This window comes from Lissotriton vulgaris, chromosome 7 (assembly GCF_964263255.1).
Source record: "Lissotriton vulgaris chromosome 7, aLisVul1.2, whole genome shotgun sequence".
Taxonomy (NCBI): Eukaryota; Metazoa; Chordata; class Amphibia; order Caudata; family Salamandridae; genus Lissotriton; species Lissotriton vulgaris.
In genome coordinates this window covers 1490282628-1490304704 of record NC_141695.1, presented here as the reverse complement: position 1 = coordinate 1490304704, position 22077 = coordinate 1490282628, and the positions used below count along the sequence as shown (strand labels likewise).

The window sequence follows — 22077 nt, the reverse complement described above, 5'->3', positions numbered from 1 at the left end:
GTTTGCCTTAATTGTTTATGCTATCAGTTTGTAATCACTTTCCACATCCTTTTATGGAACATTGAGTACAAATGGAGTAATCCTAAAGAGTCATCTGTTCATTAGAGCAGCTCATGCAAGGTCAGCAGCCACCTTTTTAAGTTGCTCTTGATCCCATCTGGCTCTAAAAATCTGTAATTATGTTTTAGGAATAGTTAACTGCGTTGCCTAAACTGCAGGAGCTATACCGTTTCTTAGAATCAAGAAACATACAGAAGTACACCTATTTATATGTGTGGTATTATATATGTATATATTTAGTGAACTATAGTGGTATTTGAAGGCAAATCTAGTTTTATATTTTGGGGCAAGTATATGTTAACTTTGGAGAGTAATAATTTGCCAATGCTTTGGGTCATGCTTTGAGCATTGAAGCTCTGATAATGCTTTATATTCAAAGCCATGTTCGGGCCCATATGCCATGTTTTAAGATAGAAAACGTTTGTCCTGCCTGCTTATGGAAAATTATGTATTTGCACTTTTTTATGGAGACTAAATATATTGATGCCCTAGATAGAAAACATTGGAAACTGTCTCTCTTCGATAACAAAATTATCTGCCTAGGCCAACAATATTGTTAATCTATGAGCAGTAGAACACTAGAAAAAAAGGACTGCCCGCAGCAATTACTCTCCTACTGGTCTGTTTCTTGCCCACCCTGCCTTTTGTCCCCTAACGAAACAACTGAAATTAACACGTTAAAATTATCTCAAGTAACTATAACTTGTGCCCTAAAGTAACTTTAACTCCCGCCTTCACCAGCATTGCTAATTACCTCATATATTACATCACTCATAACATTCTGTGACATCATTTATATCTTCTCTGTAACATCTGAAATGACACAATTGATGATAACACTGTACATAGCGGGAGCACACGTTGTAGGTACTTGAGCTAACTATAACTGGTGATTCTCAGGGGTTGTGTTAGTTTAAAACTGCATGTTTGAACTGACATTTTCACCTAATTATAACATTCCCTGTAACCTATGAGATATATATGTATATGTTATTTTATATATATATATAATATACATTTCCACTGAAAAAAACAAAGATTAGAGGGACGTTATAGTTAAACTCAAATTTCACTCGCACAAAACCAGTGATATTCAGCAGTTATAGTTACCTGAGCTAACTATAACTTACGCCCCCAATACGCTGCTTATGACTTCACATATTACATCACTCATGACATGGTCAGTGACATCACTGATGACATCATCTACAGAACCACTTACACCCCTATATAACCTCTCATACACACACCCACACAATCACTCACATACCCGTTCACCGACCAGCTGTCTATTAGCTGAATTAAATAAATTAGTTCAGGTGCTGTAAGGAGGTGCATTTTTTCTTCCTTTTCCCAGCTTTTCCACTGAAATTGGTAGGAGTCCAACAGGACCTCCATGCATGGTAACCGACCATTTCTGCTGACATTTACTGTTCTTGGCTACTACTGGCAAGCTATCGCACATTACAGTAATAATGTTCTTAGTCTATATTTTTAAAGCATTGTAGAAATGCGCTCAATTTAGTTTTTTTCTGATAATTCATGCATTTCTTTTTAATTGCTTTCATTTTTTATATTTTATTGTCCGTAGCAGAACGTGTGGTAACCCTACCCTCCAGAACGGCAGCATCTCGCTTCACCTGTAAGTGTGTTTTTAACAGTCATTCAGAATCAACTAATGTAGCTCTCTATACATTGTTCTGACTCTATTACAATTTTAGAAACAAAACCATAAAGTGTGTTCCACAGTCCTTGCTACAATATACAGTGTGACTCTTAGCTGAATGATGGGGTTAGAGTAGCATCACTTGATTACAGGAAGAGATGTTCACGTTCTAGTAGCGGTGTCAATCAATATAAAAACATAACTTTATTTTATTAGAAAAATATAATCATAAAAGTGAATCCAGACATAATTCAGTAATCAAGAGTTAAAAAAGCACCGAGTTCCTATGTCGTACTGCTTATTTTACGTTGAGCCAACTGCAAGAGACGTCCTGTCATGATAGAATCTGCAAAAGTGCTGTTAAACATTGCCTAAAATTGTAACACTTCAAAAGAGAAATTAGATACCTTTTGGCATCAATCCCATAAACTTTACAAATAAAAAAACTCAGTACAGAGTGATCAGAAAATTCATCACAGGGGCATACGCAAACAGTTGCACTATTGTATTGACCAAGGGTGAACAACAGGATACTACAAATCGACCCAACTCTGAATATAGATACGGAAGGTCTTTCCCATTTTTCTAGTGCACACATTAAGGAACTGATTAAGATGTCGGACGTACGACTACTCCGCGGTCTTGGGACCAAACAACCTCCGGTTGGTAGTCCTGACACCCCCATTACAATACAACATACATTACGTACTCCCATTTCTCTACGGGAGCTTGTGCTGCGGCTGTAAACCACCCGTGGCACAAGCTCCCATGGAGAAATGGGAGATTCTGTTATTACCTGCACCGCTTTGCAGGCACCTCAAGCTGGATTAACAAGAGGGCACCATAGGTGTCCCCTCAGCCCACAACCAGAGACTGTGGAGGAATGGAGCCCAGCTAGGAGCCCGAAAGTTGCTTTCTAACTGGCTTTATATGTCGGAAAGCCCGACATGGAAAGCCTGTCGGAAACCGACATCGTAATCCCGATGGTTAAGGTGGGGCTCCTTGAGCCCGTCTGAACCCAACAGGAATGACCGGCCGATTTCACTTTCGAACGCCAGCATTTTAATGCGGTGGTCAAAAGTGAAACCGAAGATGTCGGCCGGAAAGCCACCGACCACATGTCGGAGGCTCTCCGACCGACATCAAAATAGGGCCCTAAGTAGGCTTTAACACAAGGAGTAGTCTCAAAGGTAGTATAATGTTGCAATTAGGTTGAATTATTTCTCTAGATTCCTAGTTCATGAATCTATTATCCAAAAAGGATGTTTTGACCCTTGTCTTGCCCTGCCTATTGATAGTAGTGGAATTGAGAAATAATGGGGGCAGGTCCAAAACCGCCACTGAATAACCAGTGAATCTTGGTACAATCATTGCAGCTTTAGCTGTCAGTGATTATATTTTGGTTCATAGTGGCATGGGGTTGGACCACACAGAAAGCCATAACCGCAAAGGGGCAAGCTTAATATGATCCTCGATGTAGGAGAGCCTCCGTTCACCATGACTGAAAAAATGAGGACATCTCGGAGGAAGTGAAAGTAGACGCTACTAAACCGATTCTCTTCAAGTTGTATACAGTTTGTGTATGCATTTCCCCAACCACCTGCGCCATATAGGGTGATCGGAAGACACTGAATATTAAAAATGTCAAACTGGGGTATGATGGCCCTACTAGCTACTGTGGCTTTTAGATTAACTAATGCACCCACTGAGCGACTAAGCTTCTCGCATCTAATAGTTCAGACGGTCACCCAGGCCCTCGTCACCAGCCGACTGGACTACGGGAACGCCCTCTATGCTGGAACCACAGCCAAACTACAGAAAAGACTCCAGCGCATACAGAACGCTTCGGCACGACTCATACTGGACATCCCCAGTCACAGCCATATCTCTGCCCATCTGAGAGACCTGCACTGGCTCCCCGTCAGCAAGAGGATCATGTTCAGACTCCTCACCCATGCACACAAGGCTCTCCACAACATGGGCCCCAAATACCTCAACAGCTGCCTCACGTTCTACGCACCCACCCACCCGCCAGCTCCGATCCACCAGCCTCGCCCTCGCCACCGTCCCACGCTTTCGCACCCCCGCCGGAGGAAGATCCTTCTACCTGGCGGCCAAGACATGGAACTCCCTCCCCACCCACCAACGGCTGACCCAGGACCACCTCTCCTTCAGGAAACCACTCAAGACCTGGCTGTTCAAGCAGTAGCGCCCCCCCCCCCTCTCCCCCCAGCGCCTTGAGACCCTAGCGGGTGAGTAGAGCGCTCTACAAATGTTATTGATTGATTAATAGTTATGTTGGGAGACCATGAATATCCAGAGTCAAACGCAATACCATGATATGGAAATGTATACACCTTCTCAAGAGTATTACCATCAGTGGAGGCAAATCACGTATTCAGACTATTAAAGCCGCAGCACAATGGTCTCCAAATCTAACTCCATTAGAAAAGTGGAATCCTAAATTCTAATTATTAATGACTATGAAAAAGACAATAGGTCTACTTTGGGCCACAGACCCCTTGATAAATCCAATAGTCCCAGCTTTATTTATTTTGGTGTTCTTAGCCTTTGATAAAGTCAGTAGGTCTTTTTATCTAAAATTGCACCCTCTATATTGTGACATCACATAGTAAGCCATTCGTGCCCACGGAGGATGGGTTGGCATTGCGCCCAATCCCACCATCACATTATGCACAGCCAAAGTCCATGCGCTACAGAGGTATAGTGCGCCCGCGGGGTAAGGATGCAAATAGTTAGTTGAAAATGTCAGTTAAAGCATACCATCTTAAACAAACAAAACCACTGAAATTAACCTGTTATAATTATCTCAAGTAACTAACTTGTGCCCTAAAGTAATTATAACTTGCGTCTTCGCCAACACTGCTAATTACGTCATATATTACATCACTCATGACATGTTCTGTGACATAATTGGTATCTTTACTGCAACATCTCGGTGTTTTTGTTAGTTTAAAAACATGTTTTAACTGGCATTTTCACCTAATTATAACATTCCCTTTCACCTTGGGGGGCGGGGGGGTTGTTAGAGGAATATGTGCTGTAGATACACATGCTTTGCAAACTCCTGCCATGTAGTGTTGGGTCCGGATGTTTGCAAGTTGTTTTTCTTCAAAGAAGTCTTTCTAGTCACGAGGAAAGGTGACTCCTCCTTTCGGTGATAGTGCAAACCCTAACTGTGTTCGGACATATATCGCTGCTGTCCGGTTCTAACCCGTTCTTCGGGTTCCCCTCGGTGCGCAATCCTCTCTACCCTCAACAATATTGTTTTGTACATGTTTCTCACCTCTCTGCGTGTCGTTATGGTCAACAGAATATACATTTCGATCAGAAAGCTTTGTGGATGGCCTTCGGGCCTAACTGCATCTGCCCAGCTCTCCGTCAATGGAAAGGACACCTTTCAAATTCTGTCCTCCGTGCCGCGCAAAGTATCTGTGCACTGACTCACACCAGGTATGTAACTTGTGCTTCTCTCTGCAGTTCAAAGAAGAAGACTGCGACGCTTGCAGATCGTCTCGGTCGAAGAAAAGCCTTCATGATCGTCGGGCTCGATGTAGTTCTCTTCAGAGAGATCCCCGGTCAGACCTGAACCTTAAGATGGACGCTGAGGGGACTAGCTCCCCAACAGGTTACATTAGGTAAAAAGAACTTCCCAGACATCTCTAATACCACCCACCGTGGAAAGTTACTAGCCTGGGTTGAACATGAACAATGGAGCACAACGAGATCAGCTAACACATGCCAGATGGGATCATTTGTATCAGTGATACAAGGCCACGGTTCTGGGTTTCAGCATCTCCTAAGGTGGGGGCAGAAGCTACCCATTCAGCTAATCTTGTGATGGCAGATTAACTTATTCATTAGCAAGTCAAGGAAACAGCCTTGGACAGCAGGAGCAATGATAACAAAACACAGTGTTCTGCTGAAGCAAGCAATATGAGCACTGAGGCCTAACCCTGGCACAGTCTAATATGGATTGGGAAATTCAAAATGGATGCACACTGGCTAACTGAAGCTTACATGTTGCGAGGATAACTCAGTGGTAACGTGAATACAAATGCATGTATTTTAGCTGCACACTGCTAACCTAAATCAGCACAACAAAGGCATTACAGGAAAGGGAATTACAAATCTAACATTGCGAGAACAGGCAGTCTGCCTGAGGAACAGAGGATCGCCACTATTGTAAGTATTCACAAAAGGGCATGCCGCTGACTGACTGTGGATCATATAGGCCCCTCTCTTTATTAAATGTGGAAGCCAATATGCTGGCAAAGGCATTGGCAACCAGACTGCAAGGTTGTCACTTTGGTGATTCACCCTGACCAATTGGGCTTCCTGCCCCATAGGAATTCACATCTTAACTTGCCACATCTCTATGGTGTGCTGCACATGACCAGAATGCTGCTGGCCGGACAGGCGGCGCTCATGGCCTTAGATGTACGAATGGCATTCAACAACATAGAGTGGAACTAGATCTTTGCAGCTCTGGCGAGAATGGGCTTTGGGCCAGAGTTTTGCGTATAAGTGAAACTTATATCTTGCCCGCTTGCTAGGATGAAGGTCAATGGCACACTTTTCCCTAGCCTTTGCCCTACAGAAGTGCACAAGGCAGGGGCTCCCCCATCCCCAATGATATTCGCACTGACGCTTGAGCTGCTGGCAGCGTGGATCCTCCAAGATCCATTTATGCAAGGAATAGGTAGAAACGGGTATGGGAATAGCGCATCTCTCTGTATGTGGATGATGTGTTACTTTATATTACTCAGCGCACACTCTCCATGGCTAGAATATTGCAAATCTTTGGGTATCACTCAGAATATCAAATAAATTGGTCCAAATCATTGAACTTTCTCCTGGCGCATGGGAAGCCAAGGCTCCCCTCCTTTTGTATGGGGCCCTTGGTGCTGGATGGGCTCCAATATCGTGGGATCTACGTTACTCATTATCCTAACTAATTCCTGTGTAGGAATCTGTTCCCCCAACTGGATAGACTCCATCAGGATGTAGAACATACATTAGAGGACTCTCCTCTATCATTAATGGGTAGAGCTGCCCTATACAATATAATGACCTTCCCCCGCCTCCTAAATATACTTCAAAATACACTTTTTGAGATCCCCCCAGAGTTCATCCCTAAAATAGATCATGAAGCCTGTCTTTTGCTATTGAATAGCAGTAGCTTCTGAATTGCCCTGAGCACGCTCCAAAGATGAGTATATGATGGAAGACTGGCGGTTCTAGACATACTACGTATTACTGGGCTGCTAAATCAGTATCAGTCAATGACTGGGTATTTACTGATCATAGCAAACTGGTCTACCAAGTAGATAGAGAGACTATGGGTGGCAGGGGTCCTTTGGCAGTCGTATACAGACAAAAAAAGAACGAGACCTCCCTTTACATAGCCAGACCGTGGTCTGCGTATGGAAGGAGGCGAACTAGTATTTGGGCTGTGGGAGTAAGCTCACTAACCAAACGCCACTATGGGACAGTGACCTACTGCAAGAGGTGGGTGACCTGAAAGGTTTTTCGAAATGGGCCTTGATCAGCATTAGAAATCTTGGGAGACATCTGGAGGGGGCAAGCAATAGTTAGGTTCGAAGTCCTGCAACAGGAGTATGAATTGACAGAGGCTGCGTGGTATAGGTACCTACTGATTGGGCTTCTCCTCCTCTACCATATGTCTCCTAAGGGCATACCGAACCATTATTCCGCTAACCCTATGGTGGCATTGAGGGAGTCCTGGGCAAGAGACCTGGGTGATTTGGACGATGACAACTGGACGGAAGCACTCCAAAGCCCGAGAGAGGTAGTGTTATGTGCCGATTTATGACCGGTGCAACTGAGAATCCTACACAGATCATACTACTCCAGAGTCCCACTTCAGAAGATAGGGAAAAGGGGCTCTGCTCCCTGTTTGCCAGAGTGAGGACAAGAAGGCACATTCTTTCACATCCTTTGGGAGTGTCCGATCATACAGCTCTAATGGGGAGAAGTGACCAGGAGAATGTCTTGGGTATTAACTTTGGAGGTTACCCTAAAAGCAAATTGGCTCCTTTTGTCTATAACAGAGAAAGTGACCTTGCCAAAACATCAAAAGATTTGGCTGGTCGTTGCAGCGTGGTTGGATAAATGTAATATTATGTGGACCTGGGACGGAGCAACTCCCCCTTGGATAGAAGAGTTAGTCGAACTTAGACCGGTGCCAATCTGCTTAGAGTAAGTCGTCTATCAAAGCAGGGGCTGCCCCAAGAAGTGGGGAAAAGTGTGGGATAACTGGCACAAATTTCCAGAGTGCTGAGTATGGGGGTGGAGCCAGGAAGAAGAGTATGAACATTGCCACTTGGAAGTTTGCTAAATCTGTATACTACAAAGCGTCATTGGCCATAAAGGCTCCATTTCAAATATATAATCATGCTTTACTGTCCCTATGTGCTGCTTTAACCAAAATGTACACTGAAGGCTCACTTTCATGTCACTCCTGTACCTACTGTATGCTAAGCGATGTTTTACAAATAATATGGAGCCCTAGCTGGCTTACCGCATGGCGCAGGAGTCAGCATTTCTAATGCCCAGAGGGAGAAGGTATATATGTTTCTGTAGTAGGGGATCTCTGTGTATAGTCATAATCTAGTGAATAGTCCCGCTCATGTGCGTGGACCCCGGCAATCAAAAATAATCTCTTAAGCTGTCAAAAAATTGCAGAACTGGAAAGACACTGAAGAGAGAATTTAAAGGCAAAAAATGCAGCCTATATCCACAGGCTACACTGTCCAGTACTTCAACTAGAAATTCCACCAAAAACACCACACATACAACACAGCCTGACCAGTTTCTTTGACAGAGAAACTAGCCTCTCCCAGTAAAAGCCTCTGGAATGATAGAGAGGAAGGCCTGGACAGACAAGCCCCATAGGCTGCCATTATGTGGCTTAAATAGGACACTGTGCCTTTAAGAGAACTTTCCAGAACTTCTCCCAGTATCCCAGAATGCACAGCAGGTCCCATTTACTTTCAGTTCTTTTTTCCGGCTCCTGCTAACAGGACCCTGGTGCATTGAGCTCTCCCTTTTTCAAGGGTTTATTGGATTTTGTGCACTTTGTGATTCAAAAGTGTTTTCAGTTTGTGTCTTGGTGCTTTCCCTTCACTCCTGTGTGTTTGTTTAGGCTTTTTAGGGCTCTAAAATGCCTGCTCTTTTTGACAAATGCCCAGTATGTGGGAGGAAGAAGGCCAAGACCGATCCACACGAGGTCTGCATCATCTGCCTTCCTGAAGCACATGTCCCTGAAGAGTGTGACATCTGCAAGAACCTTTCTGCAAGGACTCTGAGGGAAAGGCTGAAGATTAGGCTTCAAGGCCTGGAGGACAGACGACTGCAGGCTGCAGGTGGGTCTGGGCAGACCGGGGAGGCTCCCTCTGCCTCTGCTGAGGCCTCTGGGGGGCTCCCCAGAGGCAGGAAGACCAGCAAACGGTCCCGGTCTCCGTCAACGTCGATTGCATCGACGACGACGTTGAGAGGGATGACGACGGTGTGTTCACCATCTCCCAGGGGCTCCGGGTCGAGACGACGGGAAAGATCGACGTCAAAGGGCCGAGGTAGGCCTCCGGCGAAGTCCCAGTCGACGGCCTCTTCGTCGTCAGCGTCAAGCCATCGACGTCGAAGAAGGCATGACAGGCGTCGGCGCTCGCCGTCAAGGCGACACCGCCGTTCGCCGTCGAGGAGACGATCGGCGTCGATACTACGACGATCGGCGTCGAGGGGATCCTCGCCGTCGAGTTCCTCGAATGAGCGGTCGGCATCGAGGAAGAGCCGACGTTAGTCGTCTAGGTGTGAACGCTCGACGTTCGGCGTCGAGGAGGACGCGTTCGACGTCGCGGAGGCGGCGAACGACGCCGGAGTCGCGGAGACGACATTCGACGCCGGAGGCACAACGCTCTGCGTCGAAGAGGAAGAGATCAGCGTCTAGGAGTCGTTCCAACTCTCCTAAGAGGCGCAGGAGGAGTTCTGGCGCCAGAAGTCACGCTGGTTCCGGTGGAGGGCGCTGGAGAAGGCGATCGCCTGCTAGAGGGACTGGGTCACAGTCCCCTCCCCCGAAGAAGTCACCGGGCTCGGTGTACTCAGTGGTTTATACACCACCTCGGCCAAAGGCCCCTCCTCCCCCTGTTCCTAAGGAGGATCCTCCCATCAAGCCTCCACTTCCGCCACTACCTCCCTCAGGACAACCACCACCACTTCCGCCACGTGGGCCCGTCCCTCGGACGGAGGTACCTCCCGTTCCTCCTCCAAGGTCGACGTCACTGCCTCCCCTTCCCACACCACCTAAGGGGACGCCAAAACCGAAGCCTCAGGATAAACCACGGAGAACACCTCCAAGGAAACCTGCGGAGCGTCCAAGGACCGGGAGATCGCGTTCTCGTTCCAGGAGGAGGGAACGATCACGCAACAGGTCATCCACGAGATCGAGACGACGCCACAGGAGGAACAGGTCTCGTTCCCCGACGAGGTCCTCAGAGACCAGGGACTACTCCCCGACTCTGTCGGAGTCACAGGAGACGAGAGTATCACCGATGGACGATCTGGTGTCTTTTCACGACGTCCTGTTACGGAGTGCAGCTAAGTTGGGCATCTCGTTGACGGTGCCCACTCCCAAGACGTCGGTAATTTTCGAGACGCTGCACCAAAAAACATCTGTCTCGACCATTACTGCCACTGGTGCCGAGCCTGGAGGATCCGGCCATGGACCTTTTTCGCACCCCTGCGGTGACTAAGGCGGCCCCCTCGAGACTACAGAAAAAGTACCGGGCTCCCGATTCGGATCCGGCCTTTTTAAGTGTGGAACCCCCTCCAGACTCTGTGATAGTGACGGCGGCTCATAAACAACATGCCACCACTCCGTCATCCACGGTCCCACCAGATAAAGAATCTAGGTGGATGGATTCTGCTGGGAGGAAGGTTTGTGGAACGTCTGCTACGTCTATGAAGGCGGCGAGCGCTACGGCCCTGTTGGGGCGCTACGACCGCGCACTCTGGGAATCCCTCCAGCAGTTTGTGGAACACCTGCCTCGCAACAAAAGGGAAGATTTCCAGGAGGTGTTAAATGAGGGGATGTTGGTGGCGAATCAGGTCATCAGTGCTGCGGCCGATTCTTCCCTCCTGGCGGCGCATAGCTTCTGCCATGGGATTAATCAGAGACGACACGCTTGGTTCCGCCTCACGTTGTTAAAACCGGACGCCCAACAGAGGGTTCGCCAATTTGCCATTCTCTGGCGAAACTCTGTTCGGGAAGCATGCGGATGACGAAATGGCCTGAATGAAGACTGAGGCTGAGACGCTTACGGCTGTGGGCCTTGTAGAAGCCCAAAGAGACTAAGAAGTCCTACCGACCGTTCCAGAGGCGGTTCGGCGGACAGGGCAGAGGGCGTGGCCAACCTTCGGGACCGCAGCAACAACAACAGCAGTTCCGAAGGCCGTTCCAGAAGAGCCAGAGGGGCAGAGGAGGCCAGCAGTCGGCAACAGTGACCAAAGGCCCGGCCGGGTCTAGGCCCTGAGCGCTTACTTCCCCTACATCCGTTACCCACTCTGGTGGGGGGGAAGCGTTCAATTTTTTCTGGCAGAGTGGAGAAAAATTACTCAGGACAAGTGGGTGCTGAATATTGTTTGCAATGGATACAGTCTTCGGTTCACCAGCCCGCCTCCAGCGATCCCTCCGGTCAGCTCACAGTATCAACTGCGCGAGCTCCAGGCGAAGACCGATATCCTGTTAAGGAAAAGGGCGATAGAAGACGTACCTCGGTCTCAAAGAGGAAGAGGTCTGTACTCCCGGTTCTTCCTGGTTCGCAAGAAGGACAAGAACGAGTTCAGGCCCATTCTGGACTTGCGACAGGCAAACAAGTGGATTCGCAGAGAAAAGTTTTTCATGCTGTTGTTGCATCAGATTTATCCTCAGTTGCAACAGGGAGACTGGCTTTGCGCAATAGACCTACAGGATGCGTACTTCCATGTGCCCATTGCACACAAACACAGGAAGTTCCTGCGATTCAAAGTCGGCGCCAATCATTATCAATACACAGTACTCCCATTCGGACTGAAGTCTGCGCCGAGAACACTTAGTCTGCGCCGAGAACATTCTCGAAGTGCATGGCGGTGGTAGCAGCACACCTGAGGAAGAACAAGGTGTTTGTTTACCCGTACCTGGACGATTGGTTGATCAAGGCCTCCTCCTTCTCGGAAGCTCAAGCGCATTTCCAGAAGACGTGCGTTCTCTTGAACAAGCTGGGGTTGCACATTAACATGTCCAAGTCTGTCCCGACTCCGGTCCACTGCATGAATTTGGCGGCATGGCTCCTGAGATAGTGCAATATGGCCATTTGAATCTACCTGAAGATTGCATGGACATACTGAAGGAGTCTAAGAGGCCTTCCACTCGGACGTCCTATGCTTACAAGTGGAAGAGGTTCTGTATCTGGTGCAAGTCCAAGAACTATGACCCGACGACGTGCAAGGAAGATGTCATCCTTCCTTATCTTCTACATTTGGCGCAGTCTGGACTTAATGTTCACTCCATTAAGGTTCATCTTGCTGCTTTGACTGCCTACAGGAAATGCCCTTCACAGACTTCCTTTTTCCAGATCCCTGTGATCAAAGATTTTCTGGAAGGTTTGAAGAAAGTATTCCCTCCTGTCAGGCTTCCTTCGCCTTCATGGGAACTGAATGTGGTGCTGTCCAGGTTGATGAAGGAGCCTTTTGAACCTATTCACAAGGCTTCGTTGCAGCACCTGTCCTGGAAGGCGGCTGTTAGAACCGGCTGTCTCTAGTTGGCAGAGGTATGCACTTCTGACAAATAGGGACACTCCTTTTCTAGTCAGGGCAAGGGGATCACACCCTTCGATAACCCCTGCTCACCCCCTCGGTAGCTTGGCAGAGCAGTACAGGCTTATCTCAGAGGCTGTGCGTTAAGCAATTATGACCACATACAGTAACACAGTGAATACACTACAAATGGACACGACACCGTAGTATTATAAAAATAAGTATTTTTATATAAGGCTTAGCACAAGACCAAATAACGGCAAAACTGTACACAATCGGAATAAATACGTTCGGGAAGGAAAAAGGATAGTTCAAGGGTAGTTTCTTCTTTAGCATAAAAGTCTTTAGTATCAAGTAAATCTTCTTCTTGGAAACACAGTTCTTAGCAACAGGGTAACTCACACGGGAGCTACACAACGTCGAGGCAAAGATAATCCACAGGTTCGGCGTCGACCGCGAGGAGCGCGGCGTCGGGCCTGGAGTCACACGGACCCCCAACAACACAGTACCTTTAGGAAAATGCAGCACACGATGATCAGCGGCGTCGAGCAATCCGGCGTCGCGTCTTCGGTGTCGATCAGGCCTCAGCAGGCGTTGTCGATGGTGCAGTTGCACAGAGTGAGCAGCGCTCACGGCGTCGAAGGGCACACAGGTGATGCGATCAGCAGCGGTGCAGACACAAGGTCCTCTGGAGCTAGAGCCGTACTCCCACTCACTGGCGTTGCTGCTGGCGTCGGTCGGGCCCACCGTCCGGTCGTCGTGATTGCTGTTCCTTTCAGAGGTGCTGGATTCACACTTCCAGCAAATAGCACTCTTAGCAGATGAAGTCCTTTAGCCCTGTGACTTCAGCAGGAGACTGGCACTCTTCCAGTCCTTGGAGATTTTCTTAGCAAGCGTGAGAGTACACACACAGTTCCTCTCTCCTGGTTCCTTGGCAAAAATAAAGAAGCACTGCAGGATTCCCCCAACAACAGCACACTGGCAGAAGGGGTAGGCAGTCCTTTAGATCAGCAGGCTTCTTGTCCTTGGTTACAGGGTTCCTTGTCAGAAGTGATCTGATTTCCTAGTTCAGGGGTCCTTCTCTTATACCCCTTTTCGTCTTTGATCCCTTTGTCTATGCCGGGGATTTCCCAACATCCTGGGTCTGTGGTGGGTGGAGCTAGGCAGTAGCACCTTGCCTATTCATTGAGCCGGGCTGAGTCCTCAGACGCCCCGCAGGAGGTGGAGCCAGCATTGATACTGGCAGGAGCAGAGCTATCGCCCTCCTGGCAGGAGGTGGGGCTAGGATCGTCCATGGCAGGTACAGAGCCATCAGTCGCTTAGCAGGAGGTGGAGCCAGCATTGTATCAGGCAAGGCAGGCTATCAACAACTACTCTCCCCCTACTCTCAACGTAAATGTCCCACTCATCCCACACTGACTCATCCAGACCTCTTGGAGCCACCCAGCTCCTGTCACACACACGCAAGACCAGCAGAAACCAGATATGGTTAGGCAAGAAAATAGACGCTTTCTAAAAGTGCCATTTTCGAACCCAGAGTCCAAAAACCATCCACACCAACGGATGCGTAATTAAACCCCGAGTCCAGGGATACCAAACTCGACATTGCACCGTACTCTCCGAGCCAGCTAGGATCATAGCATTAACAATCCCGGCGGCCCATTCTACTCAATGGAGAGCAGGCTACCTCGCCATAGTGAAGCACGAAGATGGCGGTACTTCACTATCAGGACATGCCAACTTGGTCAGGCGTGTCCTACCTTACACTTACAATGCACCCTGCCCACGGGCCTACCATAGGGGTGACTAACATGAAGTTAAGGGAAGGTTGGAGGGGCTGGCACGTAGGTATACCTGCGCAGCCGGCGTGACAGTACAAGACTGCACGTGGGTCTCGCAATGACCGACCCGTAGACATTCTTTTACGAAGCCGCTCCTGTGGGTGGCACAACACGTGCTGCAAGCCCACGAGCGGCATTTGTATTTACAAGCCCCGGCACTCCTGGTGCGCTAGACTAGGGACTGACAGTAAACCAAATAAGCCAAACATGGATACAATAGATACATCATTTTAACATAGGGAGCACTTGCGCTATGGCACTGATCTGCAGTGACACGGCGCCCAAAGCATATACCAGCAAAACATCGTAAAACAGTAGAGGCAAACAGAAAAAATGGAGGAGAGACTCAAGCCAATGATGTCAGGTCTAACACGTGTCCCCTCCAGCTGAAATGTGGGGAGAACTACCCTTAACCTAGGGAGTCCTCATCACTAAGGCGGAAAAATCTGGACAGACCATCAGCATTGGCGTGATCTGTACCAGGGCGGTGTTCCACCGTAAAGTCCATCCCCTGTAGAGCAATGGACCACCTCAACAGTTTTGGATTCTCACCCCTCATTTGCATCAACCATCTGAGGGGCCTGTGGTCTGTCTGAACCCGGAAGTGAGTCCCAAACAGGTAGGGTCTTAGCTTCTTCAGCGCCCAGACCACAGCAAATGCTTCTCTCTCTATCGCACTCCACCTGGTTTCCCTGGGAAGTAACCTCCTACTGATGAAGGCTACAGGCAAGTCTCGGCCCTCTTCATTCACCTGAGCTAGAACAGCCCCCAGGCCATGCTCTGAAGCGTCCGTCTGAACAATGAATTCTTTCGAAAAGTCGGGTGCCTGGAGTATAGGTGCTGTGCACATTGCAGCTTTCAGGGTGTCAAAGGCCGTCTGACAGGCGTCAGTCCAGATCACATTTCGTGGCTGCTTCCTGGAAGTCAGCGACGTCAAGGGGTGCACAATGTTACCATAATCCTTGACAAACCTCCTGTAGTAACCCGTGAGACCTAAGAAGGCTCTCACCTGTGTTTGGGTTTTGGGCGGCGCCCAAGCCAGGATGGTATCGATCTTGGGTTGCAGGGGGGCAACCTTGCCGCTCCCTACTTGGTGCCCCAAGTACACCACAGAACCCTGCCCAATCTGGCACTTACTGGCTTTGATTGTGAGGCCTGCTCCGCGCAGGGCCAACAACACTTCCTGGAGGTGGCGCAAGTGTTCCTCCCAGCTGGCGCTGAACACTGCGATGTCGTCCAGGTAGGCGGCACTGAAGTCCTCCAGTCCAGCCAAGACCTGGTTGACCAACCTCTGGAAGGTGGCAGGGGCATTTTTCATCCCAAAGGGCATCACCCGGAACTGGTATAGCCCATCTGGTGTGGAGAATGCTGACCTCTCTTTTGCCCCATCAGTCAAGGCGATCTGCCAGTACCCAGACGTTAAATCAAACGTACTAAGGTACCGGGCAGCCCCCAACCGATCGATGAGCTCATCAGCTCTGGGGATGGGGTGCGCGTCAGTCTTCGTGACCGAATTGAGCCCTCGGTAATCCACGCAGAACCGAAGTTCCGGTGAAGCACCAGGCGCTGCAGCCTTCGGGACCAAGACCACTGGGCTGGCCCAAGGACTGCTAGAGGACTCAATCACCCCTAACGCGAACATTTTGGAGACCTCCTCCTTAATGTACGCTCTGACCTTGTCAGTCACCCTGTAAGCCTTGTGCTTCACAGGAGGGCTGTCTCCGGTGTCAACGTCATGGACACACCAATGCGTGACACCCGGAACCAAGGAAAACAGATCCGGGAATTGCCCCAACAGTTGGTGACAATCCTGTTTCTGCTCAAGGGTCAGTGTGTCAGAGAGGGCCACACCATCCACTGACCCGTCTTGCTCTTTAGCATACAGGAGGTCAGGAAGAGGCTTACTCTCCTCCTCCGTTCCTTCATCTGTAGCTAGGAGCATGCCCACTTCGGACCTTTCTAAGTGGGGCTTCAAACGGTTGACATGCAGGACCCGCAAGGGGTTCCTGGGAGATTTCAAGTCCACCAAGTAGGTGACATCGCTCTTCTTCTCCACAACCTTAAACGGTCCAGTCCACCTGTCCTTGAGCGCACAAGGTTCCACAGGGGACATGACCCACACTTCCTGACCAGGCTGAAGCTCTACCAGAGTGGCATTCCGGTCGTACCAACGCTTCATCTCCTCCTGGCTGGCCTCCAGATTTGCCTGAGCAAGTTCTCTGAAGCGCCGAGTCTGGTTCCGAAAGGCCAGCATGTAGCTGTATACATCCTGGGGAGTTTTCCTGGGAGATTGCTCCCAGCCTTCCTTGACCAGACTCAGAGGTCCTCTTACCGGGTGACCGTATAAGAGCTCAAAGGGGCTGAACCCTAGAGACTTCTGCGGCACCTCACGGTAAGCAAACAGGCATGGCAAGAGGACGTCCCATTTCCGCCTCATTGGTTCTTCAAGACCCATAATCATGCCTTTCAGGGTCCGGTTGAATCTCTCCACCAGCCCGTTTCCTTGAGGGTGGTAAGGAGTGGTGAACCGGTAGGTTACCCCACACTCCTTCCACAGAGACATCATATAGTTCGAAATGAAGTTGGTGCCTCGGTCGGACACCACCTCTCTGGGGAACCCCATCCGGGAGAAAACACCCATCAGTGCCCGTCCCACCACGGGGGCCGTCACTGTTCTGAGAGGGATGGCTTCCGGGTACCTCGTGGCATGGTCCACCAAGACCAGGATGAACCTGTTGCCCAGGGCTGTCTTGGGGTCCAGGGGCCCAACAATGTCAATACCCACCCGGTCAAAGGGGGTGCTGACTACTGGAAAAGGTTGGAGGGGAGCCTTCTGCTTCCTTCCGCTTTTCCCACTTGCCTGGCAAGTGCGACAAGTCTTGCAATGGATGTCTACATCCCTACGTATCTGAGGCCAATAAAAATGGGTGACAAGCCTGTCATAGGTCTTGTCCTGCCCCAGATGTCCAGCTAACGGTACGTCATGAGCCAAACCCAGTAGGAAGGCTCTGAAGCGCTGGGGTACCACCAGCACACGGGCTGACCCAGGTTCAGCAGCCTTAGGCTCGCTATACAGGAGATCGTTCTCCCAGTACACAAAATGGGACCCTGACTGATCACCTGAGGATTGGGCGGAGGCCTGCTGCCTCATGCCCACAAGAGAAGGGCACACCTTCTGTTCCGCACAGAATTCCTCCCTGGAGGGACCACCGTCCTGCTGCCAATGGGTCAGCTCGGGCAGATCTCCCAGTTCGGCAATTTGTTCCCCTGTGGGCTCCAGGGCATCCCCCTCAGGGTCTACCTCCTCCTGGACCACGGGAACTACGGGGGCCGGTTTCCCGCGCCTCCTGCCTCTTCTCTTCACAGCTGGGTCCTGTGCCGTACTTTCAGGCTCCGGGACCCCATCAACACCCTTATTCACTGTCATCGAACGAGTGGTTGCACACACCCACTCTGGCACACCCAACATTTTCAAGTGCGCCGCTCTCTCCACCTTAGCCCAAGGTGAATCTTCTAAATCATTGCCCAGGAGACAATCGACAGGCATGGCGGGCCTCACAGCAACCTGAAGAGTACCTGAAACTCCCCCCCATTCAAAGGAAACCTGAGCCACCTCACACTCTTTCTGGGAGTTATCGGCAGCTATCACGGGGTAGAATGCGTGGGGAACCACCTGCTCTCTGGACACCAAGTGACACTTGACAGCTGTCACACTCGCTCCGGTGTCTCTGAGAGCTTCCACTCTATGGCCATTAATGGTCACCCACTGCCTATATTTACTAGTGTTACTAGGCAGAGGGGGTGGAGGGACCATTTGCATGTCTCCTAGCGAGACCAGGGACATCTCTGCGGGACCCCTCCCACCATGGACAACCATCTCCTCCCCTCCCAAGGCTACACTCGCCAACTGACGAGGGGGTGCACGCGGCGGTGCATTCGAATCCTTTTTGGGACACTGAGGGTCATAAAACCGGTGTCCCACCTGTCCACAACCGTAGCAGGTTAGAGGGCCCCTATGAACAGGTTTACCCGTCGGGGCCCCTGGCTTCTTCTCAGGGGGAGGCTGGGAACCTTTCCCTTGGTTCCCTTGGGGATTACTTTGGGGCCCTTTCTGAGACTCCTTCTGTTTTCCCTTGTCCCCCCCACTCTTCTGCTGGGGACCCTGCCCACCTTTGGCTGAGTCTCCCACTGGACCCTTGTGGACCCTGGTACTGACCCAGCGGTCCGCCTCCTCAGCAAGTTTTCTAGGGCTAGATATCTTGCTATCGATCAGGTGCTGGCGCAGCTCTGGAAAACAGTTATTAGACAAGTGCTCCCAAGCAAACAAATCATAAAGAGCTTCATAACTTTCCACTTTGCTGCCCTTTACCCAACAATCCATGGCTCTGCAAAAATAAGACACATATTCAACCCACGTCGTACCAGGCAACTTCTTACATTCTCTAAAAGCTTGTCTGTACTGCTCGGGGGTTAAGCCATATCGCAACATTAAAGCATCTTTCATATGAGCATACGACATCCTATCTGCAACAGGCATGTCTAACAGGGTATCTCTTCCCTCATTCACAAAGCGACCCCACAACCCCGCTCCCCAATTCTTCTCAGGGACCTGGTGGGCCAACAATGCTAACTCATATGCTTTAAACCACTGACCAATATCTTCATTCTTATTGTAATCTTTGATCACATCTTTCGGGAAGTAAAACTTACTTTCTGCAGGCTCGGATGGAACGCTGCCACCAGAGGGATTCAACTCTAACTTTTTAGCTTGGATATCCAGTTCCCTCAACCTGGCTTCACGCTCCAAAGCTAACTTCTCTCGTTCAAACTCCAACTTTTTGATCTCTAAATCAGCTTCCCTTCTACCTCTTGCATTTTCTAACTCTAACTGCCCATTTATCTTTAGCCTTGCCATCTCCATGTTGTAAGCTCGCTCTTTCGCCCTTTCTTCTCTTTCTTCAGGGGAAAGACCTTTGGAGGAAACACTGCTTCCGGGAGAGGGCACAGGTCCATTCACTGGCACCTCCTCATCCCCTTCCTCTGTGGGTACCACCACCACATCAGAGGGATTTCTCGATTCCCACCAGGCCTGCAATGCTTTATAAAAATCATCTTTTCTCGAGAGGCCGGTGGTAGGAACTTCAAACTGGTTGCAAAAGTGTTTCAGCTCATCTTTCTTGTATTTCTTTAGCTTACTCCTCTCGAACTCTTCCACAACAACGATAGCAGGGGCAGTGACTCCGTTGTCACTCATGGCTAAAACTGGCAGTGTTCAGAAAATCAAGTTTCAGAAAAGCGGAGAGCAAAAATAGGATCCTTCCGAATCGGATTGTGACTGCGCTATGGTCTGCTTTCACTATGTAGCGCCCACTAATCACTGTACATGGGTCATAAATGCAAAGTCCAAATCCTCACCGCTGACCCACCAATGTTAGAACCGGCTGTCTCTAGTTGGCAGAGGTATGCACTTCTGACAAATAGGGACACTCCTTTTCTAGTCAGGGCAAGGGGATCACACCCTTCGATAACCCCTGCTCACCCCCTCGGTAGCTTGGCAGAGCAGTACAGGCTTATCTCAGAGGCTGTGCGTTAAGCAATTATGACCACATACAGTAACACAGTGAATACACTACAAATGGACACGACACCGTAGTATTATAAAAATAAGTATTTTTATATAAGGCTTAGCACAAGACCAAATAACGGCAAAACTGTACACAATCGGAATAAATACGTTCGGGAAGGAAAAAGGATAGTTCAAGGGTAGTTTCTTCTTTAGCATAAAAGTCTTTAGTATCAAGTAAATCTTCTTCTTGGAAACACAGTTCTTAGCAACAGGGTAACTCACACGGGAGCTACACAACGTCGAGGCAAAGATAATCCACAGGTTCGGCGTCGACCGCGAGGAGCGCGGCGTCGGGCCTGGAGTCACACGGACCCCCAACAACACAGTACCTTTAGGAAAATGCAGCACACGATGATCAGCGGCGTCGAGCAATCCGGCGTCGCGTCTTCGGTGTCGATCAGGCCTCAGCAGGCGTTGTCGATGGTGCAGTTGCACAGAGTGAGCAGCGCTCACGGCGTCGAAGGGCACACAGGTGATGCGATCAGCAGCGGTGCAGACACGAGGTCCTCTGGAGCTAGAGCCGTACTCCCACTCACTGGCGTTGCTGCTGGCGTCGGTCGGGCCCACCGTCCGGTCGTCGTGATTGCTGTTCCTTTCAGAGGTGCTGGATTCACACTTCCAACAAATAGCACTCTTAGCAGATGAAGTCCTTTAGCCCTGTGACTTCAGCAGGAGACTGGCACTCTTCCAGTCCTTGGAGATTTTCTTAGCAAGCGTGAGAGTACACACACAGTTCCTCTCTCCTGGTTCCTTGGCAAAAATAAAGAAGCACTGCAGGATTCCCCCAACAACAGCACACTGGCAGAAGGGGTAGGCAGTCCTTTAGATCAGCAGGCTTCTTGTCCTTGGTTACAGGGTTCCTTGTCAGAAGTGATCTGATTTCCTAGTTCAGGGGTCCTTCTCTTATACCCCTTTTCGTCTTTGATCCCTTTGTCTATGCCGGGGATTTCCCAACATCCTGGGTCTGTGGTGGGTGGAGCTAGGCAGTAGCACCTTGCCTATTCATTGAGCCGGGCTGAGTCCTCAGACGCCCCGCAGGAGGTGGAGCCAGCATTGATACTGGCAGGAGCAGAGCTATCGCCCTCCTGGCAGGAGGTGGGGCTAGGATCGTCCATGGCAGGTACAGAGCCATCAGTCGCTTAGCAGGAGGTGGAGCCAGCATTGTATCAGGCAAGGCAGGCTATCAACAACTACTCTCCCCCTACTCTCAACGTAAATGTCCCACTCATCCCACACTGACTCATCCAGACCTCTTGGAGCCACCCAGCTCCTGTCACACACACGCAAGACCAGCAGACACCAGATATGGTTAGGCAAGAAAATAGACGCTTTCTAAAAGTGCCATTTTCGAACCCAGAGTCCAAAAACCATCCACACCAACGGATGCGTAATTAAACCCCGAGTCCAGGGATACCAAACTCGACATTGCACCGTACTCTCCGAGCCAGCTAGGATAATAGCATTAACAATCCCGGCGGCCCATTCTACTCAATGGAGAGCAGGCTACCTCGCCATAGTGAAGCACGAAGATGGCGGTACTTCACTATCAGGACATGCCAACTTGGTCAGGCGTGTCCTACCTTACACTTACAATGCACCCTGCCCACGGGCCTACCATAGGGGTGACTAACATGAAGTTAAGGGAAGGTTGGAGGGGCTGGCACGTAGGTATACCTGCGCAGCCGGCGTGACAGTACAAGACTGCACGTGGGTCTCGCCATGACCGACCCGTAGACATTCTTTTACGAAGCCGCTCCTGTGGGTGGCACAACACGTGCTGCAAGCCCACGAGCGGCATTTGTATTTACAAGCCCCGGCACTCCTGGTGCGCTAGACTAGGGACTGACAGTAAACCAAATAAGCCAAACATGGATACAATAGATACATCATTTTAACATAGGGAGCACTTGCGCTATGGCACTGATCTGCAGTGACACGGCGCCCAAAGCATATACCAGCAAAACATCGTAAAACAGTAGAGGCAAACAGAAAAAATGGAGGAGAGACTCAAGCCAATGATGTCAGGTCTAACAGCGGCGTTCCTCGTGGCC

General features: G+C 49.7%; 1 protein-coding gene across 4 annotated transcripts in view; it reads left to right on the top strand.

Annotated features, from left to right (window-relative positions):
- Window positions 1-22077, top strand: part of LOC147705857 (uncharacterized) — a 233116-nt gene that overhangs the window by 120494 nt on the left and 90545 nt on the right. For 2 of the 4 annotated variants that reach the window (XM_086932296.1, XM_086932297.1), the window contains one exon: window positions 1652-1702. In XM_086932296.1, coding sequence (XP_086788422.1) covers window positions 1652-1702 — 51 coding nt within the window. Of the gene's footprint in view, window positions 1-1648; window positions 1703-22077 lie in introns of all 4 variants that reach the window. The other 2 variants (XM_086932298.1, XM_086932295.1) reach the window with 2 other exon arrangements.